Here is a 20,850-nt window from a genome sequence, read left to right on the forward strand (position 1 = left end):
TCAAAAGGAACCAGACAAATTACTTTGAAAATTTAAATTAGGATGTGAATTATATTTCAATTTAATGCATCCATCTGTGCATATAGTTTCCCTATGTGTTAGTGGAAAGGAAAGAGAGAAGGCAAATCATTCTTACGGTGACTCCTGGCTGCACATGGTTTTCTGCATTATTTCACAGTTCAGGAATTAGGGGTAAGGCTATGGGTTTGTTCAACAGAACTGTCAATCTAGCTGTGTTCAGAAAAGAACAGTTAATATTGTTTTCAAACAGTTTGCTTGAGAAAAATTATTTTGGGGGTCAGAAATTATTCCTCTCATCTCTGGAGTTCCAAAGTGCTTTGTCTTTTTATAATGTCACTTATTACATTTTTATTGTTATTATGGTTCTAACTGCAGACTGTTAGTTCCTTAAGAGTAGGAATCCTGTCTTACTAATACTGTATCTTTTGCAGTCCTCAATATGGAAATGTATGCAACTTTGAGCTCAATAAAATGTACAAAATGAACAAATATGCCATCAAATACATAGTAGCTCTTGAGTTTCTCTCTAATCCTTCATAATTTTCTTATCCCATGGATTTTGCATGTGTATTGATGATACTGGATGACTCACATATTTGAAAAAGAAAAATAAATCAAACAATGAAATTAGATCACCTATAAAATATCTTTAAAATCACTTTAACCAAAGAAACTTTCTTGATTATTAGAAATAATAATATTTCCAGGAATTTATAGATTTCCTGTTTCTGATCTAAAATAAGAGAGACATGCTGTAGAGAAGAGTATAGCCAGCATATTCTATTATTATTATAAGCCTGTTCTCAATGATCTTTCTGCTCCCAGTCTTTCTTTAGCGCTAACTTATCTTCCACAGAGATGAGATGACCTTTCTATAACCAAGTCTAGTAATGCCAGTCTGCTTCTTACAAACAACAGCATAGCAGCCTGGGTTATGTTAGTCCTGGCCACAGCCCACCTGCAGCTGCAATTCCACCACAGCCTAGAATTAGCCAATGCTCCATCTATTTTCAGAACCCAAAAAACATCAGCAATGTTTACAAGTGGGATAAACATGTGGTTCCTCTGCTTTTAATTCAATTTTTTATTCTTTCTGCCTTAAAAACTCAGAGTCAATTTTTCAGATCCAGTTTAAAAGCCATCCTTTCCTGAAACACTTTTCTGAAAATGAAAAAGAGCTTCTTCCTCTAAATTCCTTTCAGTTTGCATTTTACTCTTTGTTTACAGGGCTGTCCCTCATGACTACTAGAAACTAAAATGCAAGACACTGCTTGTATAACTCTGAAGAGCTAGTACTTAACCCAGTGCAGCTAACAAACCAAAAGCCAATAAAAGTTTTTCTGAATAAATAAATGTCTTTCAAACTGAAATATTCTCTATAGGATCTTAAAAACAAAATCAGGTTATTATTCACTAAAAAAGAAAAAAAATCTAAAAAAGTGTTTTCTCTTTTAGAGTTTTTTCATTTCTTCCTTAAATATTTATATATGTATATATTTTTATTGAAGTATAGTCAGTTTACAATTTTGTGTCAATTTCTGGTGTACAGCACAATGCTTCCGTCATACATGAACATACATATACTCGTTTTCATATTCTTTTTCACCGTAAGTTACAAGATGTTGAATATAGTTCCCTGTGCTATACAGTATGAACTTGTTTCTTTTAGATTTTTAAGGAAATCGAAGAACTGTAGTTCTCCATTACTTTTCTTATGGCTTTTTATCTTTAGATTTTTTTTTTTACTTCAATAATAACAGCACTGTCTTTTAAAACTCTTGCTCAAAAATAATAAAGAAGCCATATAAAGGTAATATATAAGAGATTAATACATTTAAACAATTTTTAAAACAAGCACTGATATAAGCCTTCAGTTGAAATCAAATTAGTACGGCATCCTTACACTATTAAACCATACCACTTCTTAAAACAATTGTTCATTTTGTTTAACCTAGTTTTAATGATAAATAGTCTTTGTGATTGATAACTATCTTAGACCACAAGAAAAACCAATATATGGTTCCATTTTGCTGATGAAGCTGTAGCCAAAAGGCCAAAATGTAATTCCTCACATTGTGGTTTCTGGTGTATGCCTGAGTATTGTTCTGTTTTGTTTTCTTCCATTTTGGATTTTGAAGAGAAAAAAAAATGCAGGTTTAGTAAATGTTTACGTTTAAAATAAGATACTCTGCTTTTCACTGCTTCATAGATCTACATGTCTCAATGAAACTTGCCAAGAGCACTGAACTTCAATATAAGAGCAGAGAGTAGCTTTCCCAACTGTGTAAAAATATTACGTTCTGGACACCCTGAACTCTTGACCTTCCCTATGAGGGAGATGCTGCTAAAATGTCAGTTAATCATAAAGCAGTGCCACAATGGGTTACCCAGAAGCAGAAGGCAATTTAAAAGAGCAATTTTAACATGCAATTGCCAAAGCATGCAATGCAGACAATTTCTGATGATGGCATATTTTATTTCCATTTAATAAGAGAAAGAGAAAACTGTATTTTCTTAGGTTCTATACACCAGATGGTATACCCAGAGGAAATAGACACATGGAAAAAAACAAGCATGCTTTCTTTGATTGTTCAATGGAGTTTTTGAATTACTGCCCATTTAAGACAACTTCACATTTATACCTTTTTTTAAAAAATGTATAAAATGCCTGAAGAAGCATTATGTGAGCAATAACATGGGTCAGGCTGTAAACTAACAGTGAAATAATCATACCCCTCAGGTACATAGAGAAGCATGAGGCAATTGTAGGTGGCTACAGCCACAAGAGGCTGTAATTACCACCCCTCCTAACTTGAGTGACCCTGAAGCAGGTAATTGCACTTACCACATGATTTTAAAGTACTTTAGAAAGAAAACAAAGAAATAGCTTTGGTAACTAAGCAGGACATTTTCAGAAAAGGATAAAGTGAAACACTGCTTTACCTGTTTAAAATATTTTAAACTCGGCATATACTTGAGTGTTAAGAACACTAATCAATTGTGCTTTCAATAAAAGCCAAGTTGCAAACATTAAGCTATGTTTTCTCAAAGAATAAGTTACCCATGCAGATCCTATTTTTAAATGTCTCCCAGATTTTACCTGCTGTACTTTCATTTACTCATGCTATACTCTTCTGAAAGGGGGAAGAAAAGATCACCTATAGTAGGAGAAAGAGGGGAAAGAATTCAGGCTTTTCAAGCACCAGAAAATGGGTGTGAGCCCCACTGGCCCAGCTAGCCGAGGTTAGACAAATCTCTGTTTTTTATTTTGCTTTTTCTGGATCTTAGATTCACTAGCTACAAGATGGGGATAATAATATCCAAATAACTATAAAGCAGTAGCAAACAATACTTAACTATGAAAATCTACATTTGTATTTAAAATATAAAATTTACTCATTAATACACATAAATAAAACCATTTAATTAACTTGCTATAAAATTATTTACTGACAGATTTCTGCCAAGAAAACAAAATTTATTACTGCCAGAAGTAAAATTTCAAAGGCTTAAAGACATTAAAATGGAATTTTTAAGACAGTAAATAGTAACTAATTTACTCTTTGATTGGTACTTAGTCAAAAATTGTTCCTCTGTGATCCACCAAAATAAAATAAGAATTCCTGAGAGAGAGAATGTAATCATTACGCCTGTTACTTATTGGAAATTCTTATAAAATTGATATCAGACACATACATATAGCTAAAAAATATTTATACTTATTTTCAAGGCTTCCTGGTGGTCTAACATACAGGATGTATTAAAACAGTTATTTCAAAACAGTAAATATTTATTCAGTCAGATTATATTAATGGTAAAACACTACCCTACAATGTGGCATTCTCCCAGTATTCATTAAAATGGAATGGTTTACAGAACCAGTATTCAGAGCTTGCACAATTTAACAGAATTAGATGGGAACTTCTCCAAAGGTTACATTTAGCATCTCAGTGGGGTCATTTCTCCAGATTATGAAGAATTTTTGTACTAAATATCAGATAATATCATAGTCAGCATATGTTGTGTTCTATGTTGTTGTTATAAACCACCAGGCTGAGACCAGTGACGGTGCTGGTGGGGTCTGAGGGATCTTAAATTTGGGGAAAAGGATCTTGAAGAGGGAAAGTAGATGGACATCATCATTTAAACCAACACTGACTCTATTTAGACATGCAATGTTTATCAATTATATTCAAATTTTGCTTTTCAGAGATTATTTAAAAATTAATACAATATAAAATTCATAAGGTTTCCCTCCTTTTCTAATAATAGAGCAAGATTAGTAGACATCCTAATGAAACAAAAACCAGTTTCTCTCCAACCCACAATGTACTTGAAAAATCTAATCTGTAGGTGCTTTTTATTTTACCATAAAAATCCGCATCAAACATATCTTATGAGGACATAAATAAATTAATAAAAATGCGTGACAAAGACTCACTACATGTGAGACATATTTTTAAAAATAAACTTTTTACAGTTGGAAGTAAAACTACAAATGAGTGAGCTTGATACCATTTTATGCCACAGAGCCCACAAATTAAATGTTTCTCAAATAACATATCAGAAAAAAAGACCAATATAACTTCAAAATGTCAAGACATTTATAAATTTGAAAGCAGATATGAATGTAAGTTATTTTTATCCTATTCCCTCCCACACAAATAAGGTTATTCTCAAAATAAAACACCTCAAAGCACTTCACAGTCATAGTTTTACTTATTGCAGTTCAATACGCATTCTGAACATAAGCATTCAATAGGGATAAATCAATGCTCATTAACACGTTGTTTTCACCCACTTAATACAGCATAACTAGCCTTAAAACACACTCTGATTTATTTGCAATCTCCATTGGCCTTCATATCAATGGCTAATTTCAAATAATTCCTAGGCTAAAAAATTACATATTAACAACACATTGTGTGGTACTGTTAATTTTTAATGATCTATTTTGATGAAAATAAAAAATTAGAAGGCAGATGAGACATTTAGAAGAAAGAAGTTCGGACACAGCAAGTCAAGAGGAAGATCCACTAGAATTGTCAATTAACATTTATTATTTCAATTTGCATGTATCTTCTAAAAATTAAATGTAGGGGGAAAAAGGTAATCTCATCAGAAAACGTGTAGGCAGTAAAATGGACCCTATTGTTCATCTCTTTCTGTTTGCCTGGGATATTAATTTCGGAAGACAGAGTGAGCTACTTCATAGTTTCCACACTGTCTTGTCTTTAAATTATTTCTCTGATTCGCTGAGGTTGTAGAGTCAACTTGTTTTCTCCCCCAGGAGGCTCAACTACTACAATAAGAGTAATGTGTCACATTACCTAGAATAAGAAGACTTAGCTACACGGAAAACTTGAAAGGCAAACTGTGTGATTTAGGCTGGGCCATGGAGACTCACCCAAAGTCTTGTGGGTTAAGCTGTTTTTCAACCACAGGATAAATGTATGACACTAGTCAGCAAATTAGCAGACTCCATTGTCCAAGTCTCAGACTAATGATTGAGCAGTTAAACCTCCTATTAGTGATCTTTCAATATTGATACACAAAATATATTCCTATTTAAAATTAACTTGTATATATTAATATGTAAAAATTGAGCCAGATTAAAAAATACTTAGGGATGACAGTACATCAGGCAACTTCAGGGACTTCACTTTGATCTTCGATCAGTACCCTTGGTGAGTTGCCTCAGAATACTGATTGCTAAACAGAGGTTAAAGAAACAAAAGACATTTCACAGGCATTTACATTTTCATAGGTCCCCACAGTCTTAGTTTTCAATTTTCAGAACCTAAATCTTTAAATGTTTAAGATGCATAGATCCATGTACTAACTCTGCAGGTGTTTCAACATAATGCTTGATGGATAAAAAAATGTTGCTTTCAACTAAACTAAAAAATTAAACTATTTTCAACAATAAAATAAAGAGTGCACTTTTAGTGCACTCTGATAACCTAGACAATTAAACTTTCCAGTGGCTTTTAATAAATAGCTAACAATTTCTCCCATTATAACAATGTGGCATGATAAGGAACAAGGATGTATGTTTATACATTACTTTTATTTCACTTTTTACTCTTTCTTTCTGCTTTCTCCATGTACTATTATTTTCACCACTCTGATTTAGGCATGAGGAGGGCAATGGCAAGTCTTAAAAACATAAGGAAATCCTCTCTATATTTTACAACTGGTCGTCGAGCTGCTGCATTAATCCTCAAAAACAGGATTTTCTGAATAGAAGAGTACTTTTACCAAGGATTTGCTCAGAGTTAACTTTTCTAATTGGTATTATCAGATATGGCCTCTGCACTGACCATAATGTAATTATCGAGGACAATTTCCACATAGTAGAAAGGTATTCAGCATTTGCTTCAACTGCCAAGGTTCTCTCTCTCAATAATAGCTTCACCTGCATCTATTAGAGATTTTGGGCTAAACACAAGCAAGTTGAGTCAAATTACCAAGCAAGAAAAGATTGTAGCTTCATAATAACACTGAATAATAATAAACACTCACACTGCCCTTAAATCAAATTTATGACATAATTAAGGCGACAATTCACCAAATTCATTGAAACTCTTAGAATAGTGTGACTAATCATGTACCAAATAATTAGAACTTTTAATATTGTATGTCTGTTATGTGTCTTATGCTAGATTCCTCCCCCAGGCAGAGTGGACTGCTCTGTCTTACCTGCACATTTGGTTCTGGTGATGAGTGGAGGTCCTGGGAGCCCCGTTCCGCCTTCACCAGGTCTTGTAAGCAGAACACGGATCTCGTATTCAGTATCTGGGTCCAAATGCCATAATTTATAAGTTGGAGCATTGACTGCGTGGGTTTCTGTCCAGGAGCCCGATGTCATTCGGTACTCCACTTCTTTCAAGATAATGGGACCATCGCCAATGATGGAGTTGGCATTTAGCTGAATCAGCAAATATGTAGGCCCAACACCAAGCAGCTGAGGAGGAGCAATGGGTCTTGGTGGTTCTAGGAGAGATGAATGTGCAGTCTCATTAGTTAGAATCCAAAGACTATAATACACAGAGTAATGCCTCTGAAAGCCTAAAGGCTTTAGGAAGAATTTACTTAGGACTTTATAATAAAAACTTAAAAGAATACTGGAAATGAGTGGTCTGGAAACTGGACTTTTAAAGAGCAAATACTTTCACAGATGGTATATGACACTATTCCCACAAGTTTCCTTTTATTAAAAACATGCCTCTCTGAGAGATAAATCTGTAAAGGCGCAGTAACCAAGGGAAATAAGGAGAAAATATTTAGAGATGAATAGCTCTGATTAGCTGCGAAACAGAGTACAGTTGGTCTTTGACATTCTTGAGGTCCTAAAACCTTTATAAATCCCCAAATTAATTAATACTGCTGTAACTCATTATTTCATTCCTGAAATATGATCAAGTAGTGTTTTTGTTTTTATTGTGTTTTCCTTTACTTCTGCAGAGCTCCTGCAGATGAGATGAAAAGAAAGCACAGCAAACTGAACTCAGGGGCTGATGCCGGGTGCTGACTCGTTTCCACACACCCATCTCTCAGCGTTAAGAAGCTGAAATTTACACCGAGGCATAATCACAAATCATTACCTATCAGTGGCCTTTGGGAGTTGCATGTGATAAGGCAATGCATCAAATATTAAACTCAAATGTCAAAGGTACGCTGCAATTTAATTTTGAATAGCTTAGATATTTGTTGCTTGAAAGAAACTTTGGGAAACATTATTTCAATGTTTGAACTTACAGAAATGATGAACGATGAATTAGAGCACTTTTTTTTCCCTTAACAACAATGTATGTGAAATTTGATATTGAACTTTATGGAGGATCCCATAGCTCTAGCTCTGTCCATATGTCTCTAACTAGTACATTGTGATCAGGTGGAAGAACACTTCGTGGGGAAGCCAGAAGACTTAAGGAAAGTGTTAACCTTAATAAAGTCTTAACTGCCCCAAAATTGTTTTAAAGGCTTTTTAAAAAAAAGATTTAAAGCAAATTATATGAAGATTACACAATAACAGCAAAAGAAGAATTCCATTTCCAAAGAGCCACCCATTTAAGTCAAAGGTTTAGTTAAAGACAGGAAATCGGAGAATAAATGCTGTATTATTATAGACAAAAAATCATATGAAGAAAAACTATGAAATGCAACCACACAACACTTTTCTTGTCACCCTCCTCCATCACCAGGTAGTAGTGGGTTGTTAAGAAGAGACAGCCAATATTTTTCAAACTGGATTTTCTGTTTTAATAGCAATACATGCTTAGAATACAACAATACGAGAAAGCTCATAGACAGGTTCTGCCTTCTGATAAAGGTATAAATGAAGTAGGGTTTCCGGTTGTAGCCCAGGATTTACTTTTAAACTCCAAAGTACAATTTCTGCCTCACGAGTCCCTCAGTTATTAACAACCCTGACATAAGGAATAAGACTAGCTGGCCTAGATCTCTACCCAGGCTAAAGTAATTTTTAAGAATTTTCCTCCCAAATTCATATGACAAATATTTGTTGAGTAACTACTCATTGCTAAGCTACCCTATACATTTGGTATTCATATAATACGGCAAGGGAGGCATAATAACAATAAATCAACAAATTCATTGTTTTAAATTGAGAATTATATAGAAAACAGATACTGAGATAAAGAATAACAGATAGGGGAAGGAAGTATCTAGTGAGTAACACTAATATTTTCTACCCAAAAATCACTTGAAGAATATAAAGTTACTCCAATCAAGAATCCTGACTCATTATGGCAATAGCTTTCAAATTAGTTATCAGTAAAATCATATGAACTTGTGCTTCAGTGTTGCTCTGATTTAAAGTGAAAATAAAGCTAAGGTTAAATAAGACAATTTATGTGCTATATAAACTGTTTACATTTAGAATTATTTCTATTTCTTTGGAAAAGCAGTTCTTAACACCTGATTTATAAACTTTAACTACAAAATTTCTCCTTTATGGTTTAAAATTATTTCAACAATATATAGTCAACACTGAGTAGATGGTGAACTATTTCCAATTTTACAACTGACTTCAATTGAGAAGTTACAGAGGAAAGTTTAAATAAAACCAAAATAGTTTAGAATTTTCATTTATCAGCTAAAGAAAGATAGAGCTAGACATTTCATATCATGAAATTTTACCAACTAGTCTAACAACTTCTGTATTTCAACAAGTTTTGGTAGACAAAGAGAAAGAGAAAGTTGACATATTTTCTAAACTTTAAACTAAAATGAAGCTGAAGAGAGAAATGAATGTAACAGAAAAAATGCAAATGTCTTCCCCGACTATCTAAATGCTGCACATATTTTAAGTAGTCTGGATTTTGCAAATAAACTGAGCTGCCTCATATATGCAATGTTTGTTTTCATTCCAGATGGCTCATATACTGACTAAGTAGGAAATGATGCTAAATTCACAACTTACTGGGGTTCTAACCCAGAGCAGTGATGCGTCACTCACATTACAGCTGAACAACAACCTGAAGATGTCTGATATTTAACATGACGGAACACTTTGTCACAGGAACTATAAATAACAAACCTTGGTTAATCTATCAATGTATGGGTGTCCTTAAACCTGACCTAATAAGTGTATACTGAATGTTAAATCTCACCCATCAAAATTCTGCACATCATTGTCACAGAAAATAAGGAGAAAACAAAAGAGGAGAGCAGAAGATGGGAGGGAGAGGAGAGAGGAAAAGCTACAACCAAACATATTCTTAGAAACAAATAAAAAAGTAAAACATAACATTTCTCCTATCATTTCTATCTCTAAAGAAATGATATGTAAAAGAAAACAAAATATAAAGCCAAGTGATCTGGTTTTAAAAACTGTATACACTGACAGCTGAGTAAACTTGAATATGTTATCTAACTTCTTGGCATTACAATTTCCTCATTGGTAAACTAGGCATAATTTTAAGAATTTTAAAAGACTTAACATTTCTAAATATGTACGTAAGTCCTATATTTGATGCTACTTTGTTTCTGCCAGAGAGCATATGAATTTCAAAATCAAAAATTAATATTCAACACTAGTGTTTTGTGTACATCAAAAACTAAGTTTGATGTAATCAGGTTCTTGGCCCAAAGGGCCACAATTCACTCCTATCAGTTTTATATCTCACTCGCCACAGCCAAGTAAACAAAAGGGGCGGTCCAGTAATCAAAGCAGCAGCTCAAATTTAGAACTGTGGCAGTGTTCAGAGAGGCTTAGCAGCATATACATTGATTAACAGCATGATTATAAGTGAAACTTACCATTAATGAGACTAATATACCACTACATATTAAAGTTTTATGTTTGAAGGAAAAAGTAGCCTCATATTAGCATATGCATTTTGTTTTTAGACCCTTGAGAACAAGGAGGCTTATTTATGAAATCTCTATTCATTTCAATAAATTATGCATGAATTTTAATCAGTTAGCAAATGAACAAGTAATTGTTCTGCAGCAATATTAATATTCTTCATAACTTAATACACTATCAGACCCAGAGGTGTGGTGTGAATAAATCCCAACTGTATACTAGGTATCAGCTGAAGCATGCAATCCCCAAAATACAAGATAAACTTTGCCAATGTTACCAATTAACTTTCAATTAATGACTTACATTCATTATGCTAGAGCTAAACCTATTATAAAATCGCAATTATACATTCAAATTGCTATATTTGTATTTTATTTCAAATGATTTTTAAAAGTGTCTTGAAATCAAGGTAAGTCATTAGGAAAGTATATTCTCATCTAGTTATTCCTGTTATAATGCTATTTTACAAACATATGTGTCACTTATCAACATTCAATTAATTAATAAAATGCAAAATCAGAAGTAGAAGCTACGAAGCCAGAAAAAGTCACTTAACAAAGTAAGTATCAAGGCAAATGACACCTCTACATTCATCTTTCCAAAGAAATAAATAACCTCTCAATTCTGTCTCCCTCCAAATTGTTTTATTTACTTGTCCAAGAAGCCTTGACAAAAAGTATCTTGAGATCACCCTCTCACTAGCAGAAGCAGACAGTGCTTTGTCTCCTATGGCTGCTATAACAAATGACCACAAATGTGGAGGCTTTAAATATCAGAAATTTATTCTCGCAAGGTTCTGGAGGCCAGGTGCTCCAAATCAGTATCACAGGATCAAAATCAAGGTGGCACCGGCCACACTTCCCACAAACGCTCTGGGGGGAGTCAGCTCCTTGCCTTTTCCTACACCTGCTAGCTGCTGGTATTCCTTGGCTGGTGACCACATCACTCCAATCTCTTTCACTGTTAACACTGCCTTTTTCTCTTCTCTCTGTAGTCAAATCTCTTTCTACCCCCTGTTTATAAGGATATTCTTGTGATTATATCCATGTGCAGGGTCCACATGGATAATCCAAGATACTCTCCTCATCTCAAGACTCTTAACTTAATCACATCCCCAAAGACCATTTCCCCATATAAGGTAATAGTCTTCGGCTGCAGAGATTAGGATCCTATTTCGTTGGGGCCACTTTTCAGCCTATCACATACATGAACTATGACTTCATCCTTCTTCCTAGGAGACATCTCAGCTCCACCTTTTCTCTGGGTGGTAGGAAGCTTGGAAAATAATTCTCCTAGGAAAACATCCTAGCTAGATTCAGAGCAGCAGAAATTATTTAAAAGGCAATATTTATCAACACTGTCTGTTCACTGCTATTTATTTTTTAAAAGGAAATGAAAATAGAGATGATAAAAATTATTACTCAAAATGGCTACAAGAATCAATGTCCCCTTACTATGTCTGAATTCCTGTAAAAATCAAATTAGAATATTTGCCTTGGAGATAGATATTTTCTTACTTGCTACCACTTGTTTACTTAAATGAATAGATCACTTCAAATCAGTATTTTTCTATTTCTTTACCATTCCTCTCATTAAAATTTTGATCCAGTTCCATTTAAAAAAATGAATTCACTCGTTCATGCTTCATGTTGTTTAATCTTCTCCCTCGTCACCTATCAAATGTTCAAGTAAACGGGAAAAAAACATTAGAGACTGAAAACAGGAAGAATGACATCAGTGTACAAAATAATTCGAGCATTTATTTTATCAGCTACCCTATAATAATTTTAAATGATTTTAAATTGTGGCTTAAAAAGATAACAATATAATTTAATGGTACTTGAGGTGTTTCAAGAAATTTAAAATAATAACACTGATGAATAGGAAGATGGCCTTTCCTCCCATAAGAAATGGAAGGCAGGCTAGATAATTAGAAACATTGTCTTTGGACATTTAATATCATATGTATGGCACCATAATGTTTCATTTTTTCCTTAGATATAAAAACATTAAGTACACATTTGAAAATTTTCAGATGCATTTAACAAGATTTCTCCTGCATCCACATTGTATAAACTGTAATGCATTTGCATAAAATACATTTATGCATAAAATACATTTATGAGAAGAGTTAATAGTTCTTTCATGATTTTCACTGTTACTCTCTGATGCCTCAGATTTCCAGCCCTAACAAATTCCTTAGGCAGCCAAAAACTCTTCATTCACTCTTTTGGCTACTACTTCATAATGTTTGCATGTAGTCAGTAAATTCTATAAATCATCTTTCAGATAAATTAATAATTATGTTTAATTATGGTGATACATTTGTGTGTTGTCAAAAAATTTTAATTTAATATATTAAATTTCTTTTAAATCCAACAATCCAATGATAGATACTTTTTTCAAATCATATCCTTCAGGTGGCTCATAAGCTTGAACTGGTCAAACGAAGTTAATGCTAAGACATCACAAAGTTTGAATGTTGTTAAACCTGAGATTCCTATGACAGCATCTAGACCATGTATCAATCAAAAGGAGCCACTGGTATCTATTCATCTCCATGAAAACTACATGAGTGTTAGCTCATAGTCACGGTGGACTACGCAGTGTGTGCTGTGCCCACTGCCCATATTCACAATATTTCACACACACACACACACACACACACACACACACAATTCTGAGAAGCATGAAATAAGCACACATGATTTCACAGCAGTAAGTAGGTAGAAATACTTCAAAGTCGAAAAACGCAATTGTGCAACAAAGCCCTCTTTTAATGAATATATATATATATATTTGTTTATACTATGTATTTTTATCACTATTAATTATATCTATCTAAACAAGAGTTCCTCCATTCTTTCCCAGTGATTCCCCACTGACGACAGCTGTTCAAATGACTGAGGAGTGTTACTTGCTTTGAGTGGCCAGGGGCCAGGATTACTTGATCAAGAAACGCACATGGCAGTTCCACATAATGAAGAGTTCTCCAGGCCAAAATACCATAGGCTCATCTGAAGAAACATACAATATTAAAAATAATTTCCTCTCAGCAATCTGTGGCCTATGCTTACCTAAAATTACATCACTTACATTTCCATTTCTCAAGAGTACTAGAGTAGAAGTCTGAAGATGGTGTAAACCCGAGCCACGTGATCACTTACTCACACGGGCTTGAACACGGTCAGGGAGGCACACGGGCATGTGAGTATACAACCTGCTCACCAACAAGCGAAAGGGTATTTCTGGAAAACTATCAATATAGAACGAGAAATAAAAATGTATTTATAGACTAAAATAATCCTACTTCTGGAAATTTAATGTAAGGAGATAACTAAATCTATGTTTAGAAGAGCAAAACATTAAGCAATCAAAATATGCTACAATAGGAAAATGGTGACAGAAATTATGATATTTTAATAGAATTTCACACAAACTTCAAGAACACAAAGTTGTGAAGATTATACAACAAACATCAAAGGACATTTGAATGCTTAGTTGATTAGCACGCTCATTTTAAAAAGTATATCCCTATTAAAATCAAAGGGAAGGGGAGGGGAGGGAAGCGAAGGGAAGGGAAGGGAAGGGAAGGGAAGGGAAGGGAAGGGAAAGGAAGGGAAGGGAAAAGAAGGGAAAGGAAAGGAAAGGAAAGGAAGGGAAAGGAAAGGAAAGGAAAGGAAAGGAAAGGAAAGGAAAGGAAAGGAAAGGAAAGGAAAGGAAAGGAAAGGAAAGGAAAGGAAAAGAGGTAAAAAGAAAGCCACCAAGCACCACCACCAGAAGGAAATAAACCAAAAAGCTAATAGCAGTGATTGGGGAACTATGAGCCTACGAGTGGTCTTCCTTTTTCTTTTTTCTTTATTTTCCAATAAAATTTGTAATGTGCTCATAAAACTTTCTCATCATCACATTCTCAGTGTCTGTCATGGTGCCTAAGTTCAATAACAGCATTACAGAATGAGTGGCTGGCTCACCAATGCCCTGGGGTGGGGGTGGGGGGGTAGTTACCCATGCCACTCTAAAAAACAATTTTCTACATAAATTCTGTTCCATAAATTTGTTCCATACAAGAAAAGTTAGACTACATCTCCAGTGTGAGAACCAAAATCTTGAGATGGCAATAGTAAAACTGTGCGAATTTTATTTATTTTCAGATGGTGAAATTAACTCCTCAAAATGTAAGATTTACCACCTTGAGCTCTGAACCATGTTGCTAGCCAATTGCTCTGACAGTGATACACAGCACCTACAAAATGTTACTATTTAATTAAAGGAGTTAGTTGACTGGAACAAAAGAACACTTTCTAGGCAATTGCTTAGTGACCAAATGGCATCAAATGATTTATCCACCTTGTAAAAAAAGGCACAGCTACAAACCTATGTAATAATTCTTTTTTGTCTTTCAGTCAAATCAAATCAATTATTTTTTAAAAAGATTTTCCATGTGAAGAAAAAGTTCTCATATATGTATATATGAATATCATTTTATCAAAATACACAATTGCACTAATAGTACTAGAATGTATACCAATAACTTGAGTTTCTTGAACAAAAATTTAATCCAGGGTAGGAAAATTTTCTGATACTAAATATTGAAAAGCTGTTTTGCCTCTCAGTCCCCGTGTAATATGTATTCATTTTTTTAAAACTCCAAAATCTGTGGAATTACAGTATTTAATCTCAATGACATGGCTCTTTCCTGCTGCCTCATGTGCTGAAATAAGAAGAACCATTTCAGCAACAAAACTGCAAATTTTGCATGCTGAATTTTACATCCTATACATTACCATGGCCTTTTATTCATCTGGATTTGAAAACACTGCTGCAATAACTTTATCACCTGCTTGAAATAAAAAGGCAGAGCAGCAGCAGCACACGATGTTAGATCTGCCAATAGAAACTAAAAACAAGGTTAGGTTCATAATTAGGGTATATGAAAAGGTGAAGGGATTTTAAAAAGTGAAGTTGATTTGCTTTTTAGCCCATGTAATCTAACTGTGAGATAACTACACAATTTCATTTCATTTTGTCCCCAAACGATGCTAATTAATATCTGTGCAATGAATTCATTCAGAATTATGAATTACTGCAATAATTCAACAACTTTACAAAAGCCTCCATCAGTGCCACAATCCATATGGCATGGTGGCAAACCACATATGCTATGATGAAAATTACAGATCCATTTGATTGAATCATAAACTAATATGGAAGATTTCTCTTATGGCCATTTAATCCCTCATTTCAGCTTGGTCAGAGCTCAAACTGTTCATGCATTTCAAGGAAAGAACATGCAGTTGATTCCAAGAATAACAATCAGGTAAGTAGTAAAACTGGGAAAGCCTTCAACTCTTTGTTTGGCTCCCTCAAGTCTAGGGTCATAAACACGTAATCACATCACCATCTCATCAGTCACCTTTATGAGATAAGAGAATAAAAAAATATATGGTAGGAGAAAGGAGGATAACTGTGTTTGGCAATGACAATATATGTCCCCCAGGAACATGTAAAACATGCCTACATTACAGGCCAAAGGATTTGGAGTAACACCATTTATATTCATTTTATATTAATATGTGTTAAGACAAAATGGCTACTCCAGTAAACCAAGAGATAGCAAGCAATTACAAGGAAAACTCCACTGCAAAATCTCTATAACAAGATTATAATCTCTCTCTCTATATATATACACACACATATATCCATGTTCACGTACACGTATATGTAACATGTATAACATAATCAAGAAAAAAGTATTTAAAAATATCCTGAATCTTTCACATCTAGAATATTAAAAACACTTAAAAATCTCATGAGTCTAAGTTCCAAATTAAAAAAAAAAATTAAACCTACGGAATTAGAAGAATCTTCCAAAATTTATTCATAACCAAACACTATATAAGTGGGCCGTCTTGAGTCTACTCTGTTGTGTTGACTCATTGTAATATAACACATAAGAATATGCACTTTGTGATTATTCCAAGTCATTCAAAAGGATGTTGAAGTTTTCACGTACATGTAGCCAGCAACAGAAGGCCTTTTTTTTTTTTTTTTAAGTGTGATGACTTAGTCAAGTAATGGAATCAGGGGACACTATTCACTCCCCCTACTCAATGATCCTGGTTCCCAGGCATGTAAAATCTAAGCCTTTATTTACTCCAAGTTAATCAGGAAACTATCATTTCCCAGTTATTTCTACATGACTCTGGAGGTACAGAGTGACCATTAAGTAGCCAGGCATATCCCTCTATGCATAGAAGTGATACATTACTTTATTATGAAAACGAATTTCTGATGACATAGTAAAAACAATTAAATAAGACTTCAGTCATGTTGATAGCTCCTCTAGATAACAGGCTTTATGAATGCACTACTAACTCCAGCAGAGTCACAATTTCAGGATGCTTTTCAGTTCAAAAAGCATAAATCTTCAGAGACTTTAAAAATCTTCACATCAAAGAAACTGTGTCATTAGCTAATACGGATCCAAGTCAGTTTTGTAACTTAAAGATTCCCAATATGCATTCATTCCAAAGTACAAATGACATAAACTAGCAATTATAGAACATTTCCTCAATTTGGAATTAAACAAAACAAAAAACAACTATGTGTCCTATTAGATGCCCTGGATTAAATCAGGAGATAGAGAACTTTTCACGTGAAATGGGTTCAACAGATGTGGTCAGTGACTCCAGACCAACTACTCCTACTGGCAACTACGTAAAAGAGTCAGGGGATTTGAACAGGGGACCAGAGGACAGGTTCCTGTGCACTTCTATTTAAATCTTTGAGCTAAGAAGAGCAGATTTTTATGCGTAACTCAAGAATGTATAGGTTTAATGATGAACAAAAGGAATGCCATTAAAATAGGGCCGTCCCTGCGGTCACCATAATAAAAGGACTTCTGAATAATTATTTTAATCACCCAGTTCTATTAGTACTCCTCGAGGGGGCCAAAAATATCTGTCCCCATTAGTCAAAGTACCATCAAAAATAAAATCACCACACCTAGTTTTATAATCAGATGGAAATAGGTGGTAGACGAGAAAAAATATAGACCTATCTGATAAAATAACAAGGTAGTGACACTATAAAGATATTTAACCAAGTAAACAGTTACCTTCCAAAGGACGTTTTATACTAGTGTGCCAGCTCAGCCAGCAAGAGACCTTTTATTTCCATTCTATTCGACCGCCTCTATTTCCACACCATAATGGGGACCTAGACATTCAGAATATCAAAATAAACCATCCACATATAAAATATTAGAAGGCAGTCCAACTTATAAACCACCAGTACAGCAAGGGAAAGTTTCCAGAAGAGTAAGACAAAGGGTGTCAAGACCGTAAGTAACACAATCATACAGCTAAAGGGTTGGGCTCTTCTGCCGCTGTTCCTGCTACTAAGCGACAGGAAACCTCCCTTTTCTACTTTGACAAATATCATGTCTTGTAAAAGTAAGGGCAATAAATGGCTACTGGCCCAAACTGTTCATATATTCTTTCTGTGAACTTCCAATTCCCCATCCTTCTGCAACTTTAGCTAGATCAACTGGAAATTTGCTCGGGGCGCCGGGGGGGGGGGTACAGACATGAATAAAATGTGCAAACATTTTCATACGCACTGAAGAAACTTGAAATGGTACCTCCATGAGTGAACTTAAGAGGATTAAGAAATGGGTAAGGAAGCCTACTATTTTAAGTATTATAAAGAGGAGAAAAAAGTATCAAACTTTTTTGGCATGAAATTTTGTAAAATGACACTTACAAAAACTGATAGCCGAGAGATCCCCCTATTGTACCTGAAAGGTGCCATTTCTTGTTCCAAAGCCGTGCAACTTCATCTTTAAAAGTATATGTCTATGTCTGTGCTTAGGTTTTAAATTGAGGATTTGACATTAAACAAAGGTTAAGAAAGTTACTTTGGAAATTAATCATAGAGCTATACCAGATGTATTACTCCTATAAAGTATAATGATACGTTTAAAATGTAAAGGTACTTATTTGTGCCTGTTTATATTTTATCTGGTTTCAAAAGTTACTTCATTTTAATATTTAAATGCGAACTATGTTAAAGAGATACTTTACCGATTGTAAATTTATATTAGTTTTACAAAATCAAATGTCAATTAGGTGATGGAGGAAAAGGTCCAAGGTCAACTGTATGCTCTCCAAGCCATGGTGCCAGCTGGGGGATATTCACATTATAGGCAGAATGGCTAGGGGAAAAATACTAGACAGTTTTTGTGATTATCACAGTATTATAGATGACACACAGGACAATGAAAAAAGACATAAAATAAGTCACTGTGATGGTTTAAAACATGGCCACAAATTTTTTGAGAGTGCCTCCATTGAGAGGTTGGGTTCATGTTCGCTCCTCTTGAATCTGGGTGATCCTGCACCTGCCTAAATATATAGAGCACAGAGGAAGTGGTGGAATGAGACTTTGAGACTAGGTCACAAGGGACTATGCAACTTCCCCTCTGTTCACTGGAACCTGAAACCCTTGCTCTTGGAGCCCTCAGCCACCATGTTAAAAGTTCAGTGAACTGGTGGAGTTATCACAGCCCAGGTGCCAGACATGTGCATAAAGAAGTTTCTAGATGATTCTCACCTCCAGGAGTTTGCGTCACCTGCAGCTGTTCAATTTGAGCATTCCTAGCTGAGGACCCAAACATCCTGGAACAGGGAAAAGCCGCCCCTGCTGTGCATTTCTGAATTTCTGGTTCCCCAAAGCTGGTTGTTGTTTTATGCCAGTAAGTTTTGGGGTATTTTATCACACAGCAGTTGACGAATGGAAAATTATGTCTTATTAAGAGGTTCAGGAAGATGTCGATGAAAGTTGCAAACTTCTTAACACAAAAACATCACTCTTTCCTGATGTCCCTTGCTTACCTGTCCAGCCTCATGTCTTACCACTCTCCAATTCCAATCACATGTTCATATATAACAATTTGTATTTTCTATGGAAAAGTTTTCTCTTATATTCATCTACCTTCACCCTTTATATGGTGCCTGGAGTGACCTTTCACCATTTATAGCCTTAACAAAACCATTCATCTTCAAATTCCAGCTCATTTATTACTGCTTCTGGGAAGCCTTCCTCAGCACACCCTCTCTAGCCTGAAATAAATGCACCTCTTCTTGTAAGAGATTTCTCTATATTTTCTCTCTCTCTTTAGTTATTGAGCTCTGAAGACAAACACTTTATATTATTTGTCTTTAAGTTTGTGACTTCAGACTTCAGTGCTTAGCACATTAGGCAATCAACTGATGATTGTTGAATGAATGCATTACGAAAAATTGAACATAAGAAGGTAATTTAAGGTAGGGTACTACCTAGTACTGGTGAGATATGGAACACCCAGAACTTTCAAGCTGCTTGTTGGAGTATAAATTGACACAACAAGTTTGAAAAACTGCCGTACCTACTAAAGCTGAACATAAGCATATGCTATTACTTATCAATTTCACTTCCAGGTAGATGCTCTCCCAAAATGAGTACATCTGTTCCTTGAAGGTCAAATGCCTATCATCGGTAAAATGGATAAATAGGGGCACAGTCACAGATAGAATATTTTACAACAATAATGTCAAATAATCTACAGATATATGCAGCAATACGAATGAATTTCACAATGTTGGAGAGTGAAGACACATTAAAGAGTATAAACTGAAGAATTCCATTTACCTAAGTTGTTTATTCCTATTAGAATCCAGAGATAATGACTGCTCTGGGGCAGCTGGGTTAGTGACTGCAAGGGAGTGATGGGGACCACTGAGGTGCTGGTGATATTCTATTTTTTGATGTGGATTGTGGGTATATTGTTTGTAAAAATTCATCAAGCTATACATTTATCAAGCTATCTGTGTAATGCACAATTTTCTGCATGTCTACACTATACTTAAGCAATAAATTTTTAAAATTAGTAAAGAGAAAGGTAACTAATTGGTCCCAAACTCCTGCTCAGAAACACTCCCCTGCACACACAACTTAACACAATACAATTAGAATCTCATCTCAACTGAGATTTTAAATTTAAAGTCAGCATCTATGGTAAAATTCTAATTAGACCAAAATTTCTTTTGAAAATTCCTAAATCATTAACAAAAATTGGTTTATATCTTTTTCCTTATACACATCATTATACTAGCACTCCTGACTTACAAAATGTGAGAATCTCTGAGCTCAAAAGAACCGAGGAATGTCTATGCGCAAAAGTTTGGGCATTAAAATCTTTCTAGGTCAAGTTCATCTTGGAGGGAACAGTTGAGTTCTATAGTCATCATTGTATATTAAACATATTATGAGATGACTACATCATATAAAGGCATCAAGTGAAGTTAGTTCTGCTTTGTAACTACACATTGAGAATGTCTTATTTGAATTAATCTGTATATAATATACTATTTTTTACACAGTTCATACATTTCCCATAGCACCTCTCTATTGAAATGTAATATTATTTAACATTACTCAGGAATCATGCC

The 20,850-nt window shown here is 34.5% G+C and overlaps 1 protein-coding gene across 7 annotated transcripts in view; it reads right to left on the reverse strand.

Moving 5' to 3' along the window:
• PTPRK (protein tyrosine phosphatase receptor type K) overlaps nucleotides 1-20,850 on the reverse strand; it is a 510,442-nt gene that overhangs the window by 199,707 nt on the left and 289,885 nt on the right. For all 7 annotated transcript variants that reach the window (XM_014564475.2, XM_006190871.3, XM_006190873.3 and 4 more), the window contains exon 7: nucleotides 6,724-7,017. In XM_014564475.2, the coding sequence (XP_014419961.1) occupies nucleotides 6,724-7,017 (294 nt within the window). The remainder of the gene's footprint in view (nucleotides 1-6,723; nucleotides 7,018-20,850) is intronic.

The sequence above is a fragment of the Camelus ferus genome, chromosome 8 (genome assembly GCF_009834535.1).
Source record: "Camelus ferus isolate YT-003-E chromosome 8, BCGSAC_Cfer_1.0, whole genome shotgun sequence".
Taxonomy (NCBI): domain Eukaryota; kingdom Metazoa; phylum Chordata; class Mammalia; order Artiodactyla; family Camelidae; genus Camelus; species Camelus ferus.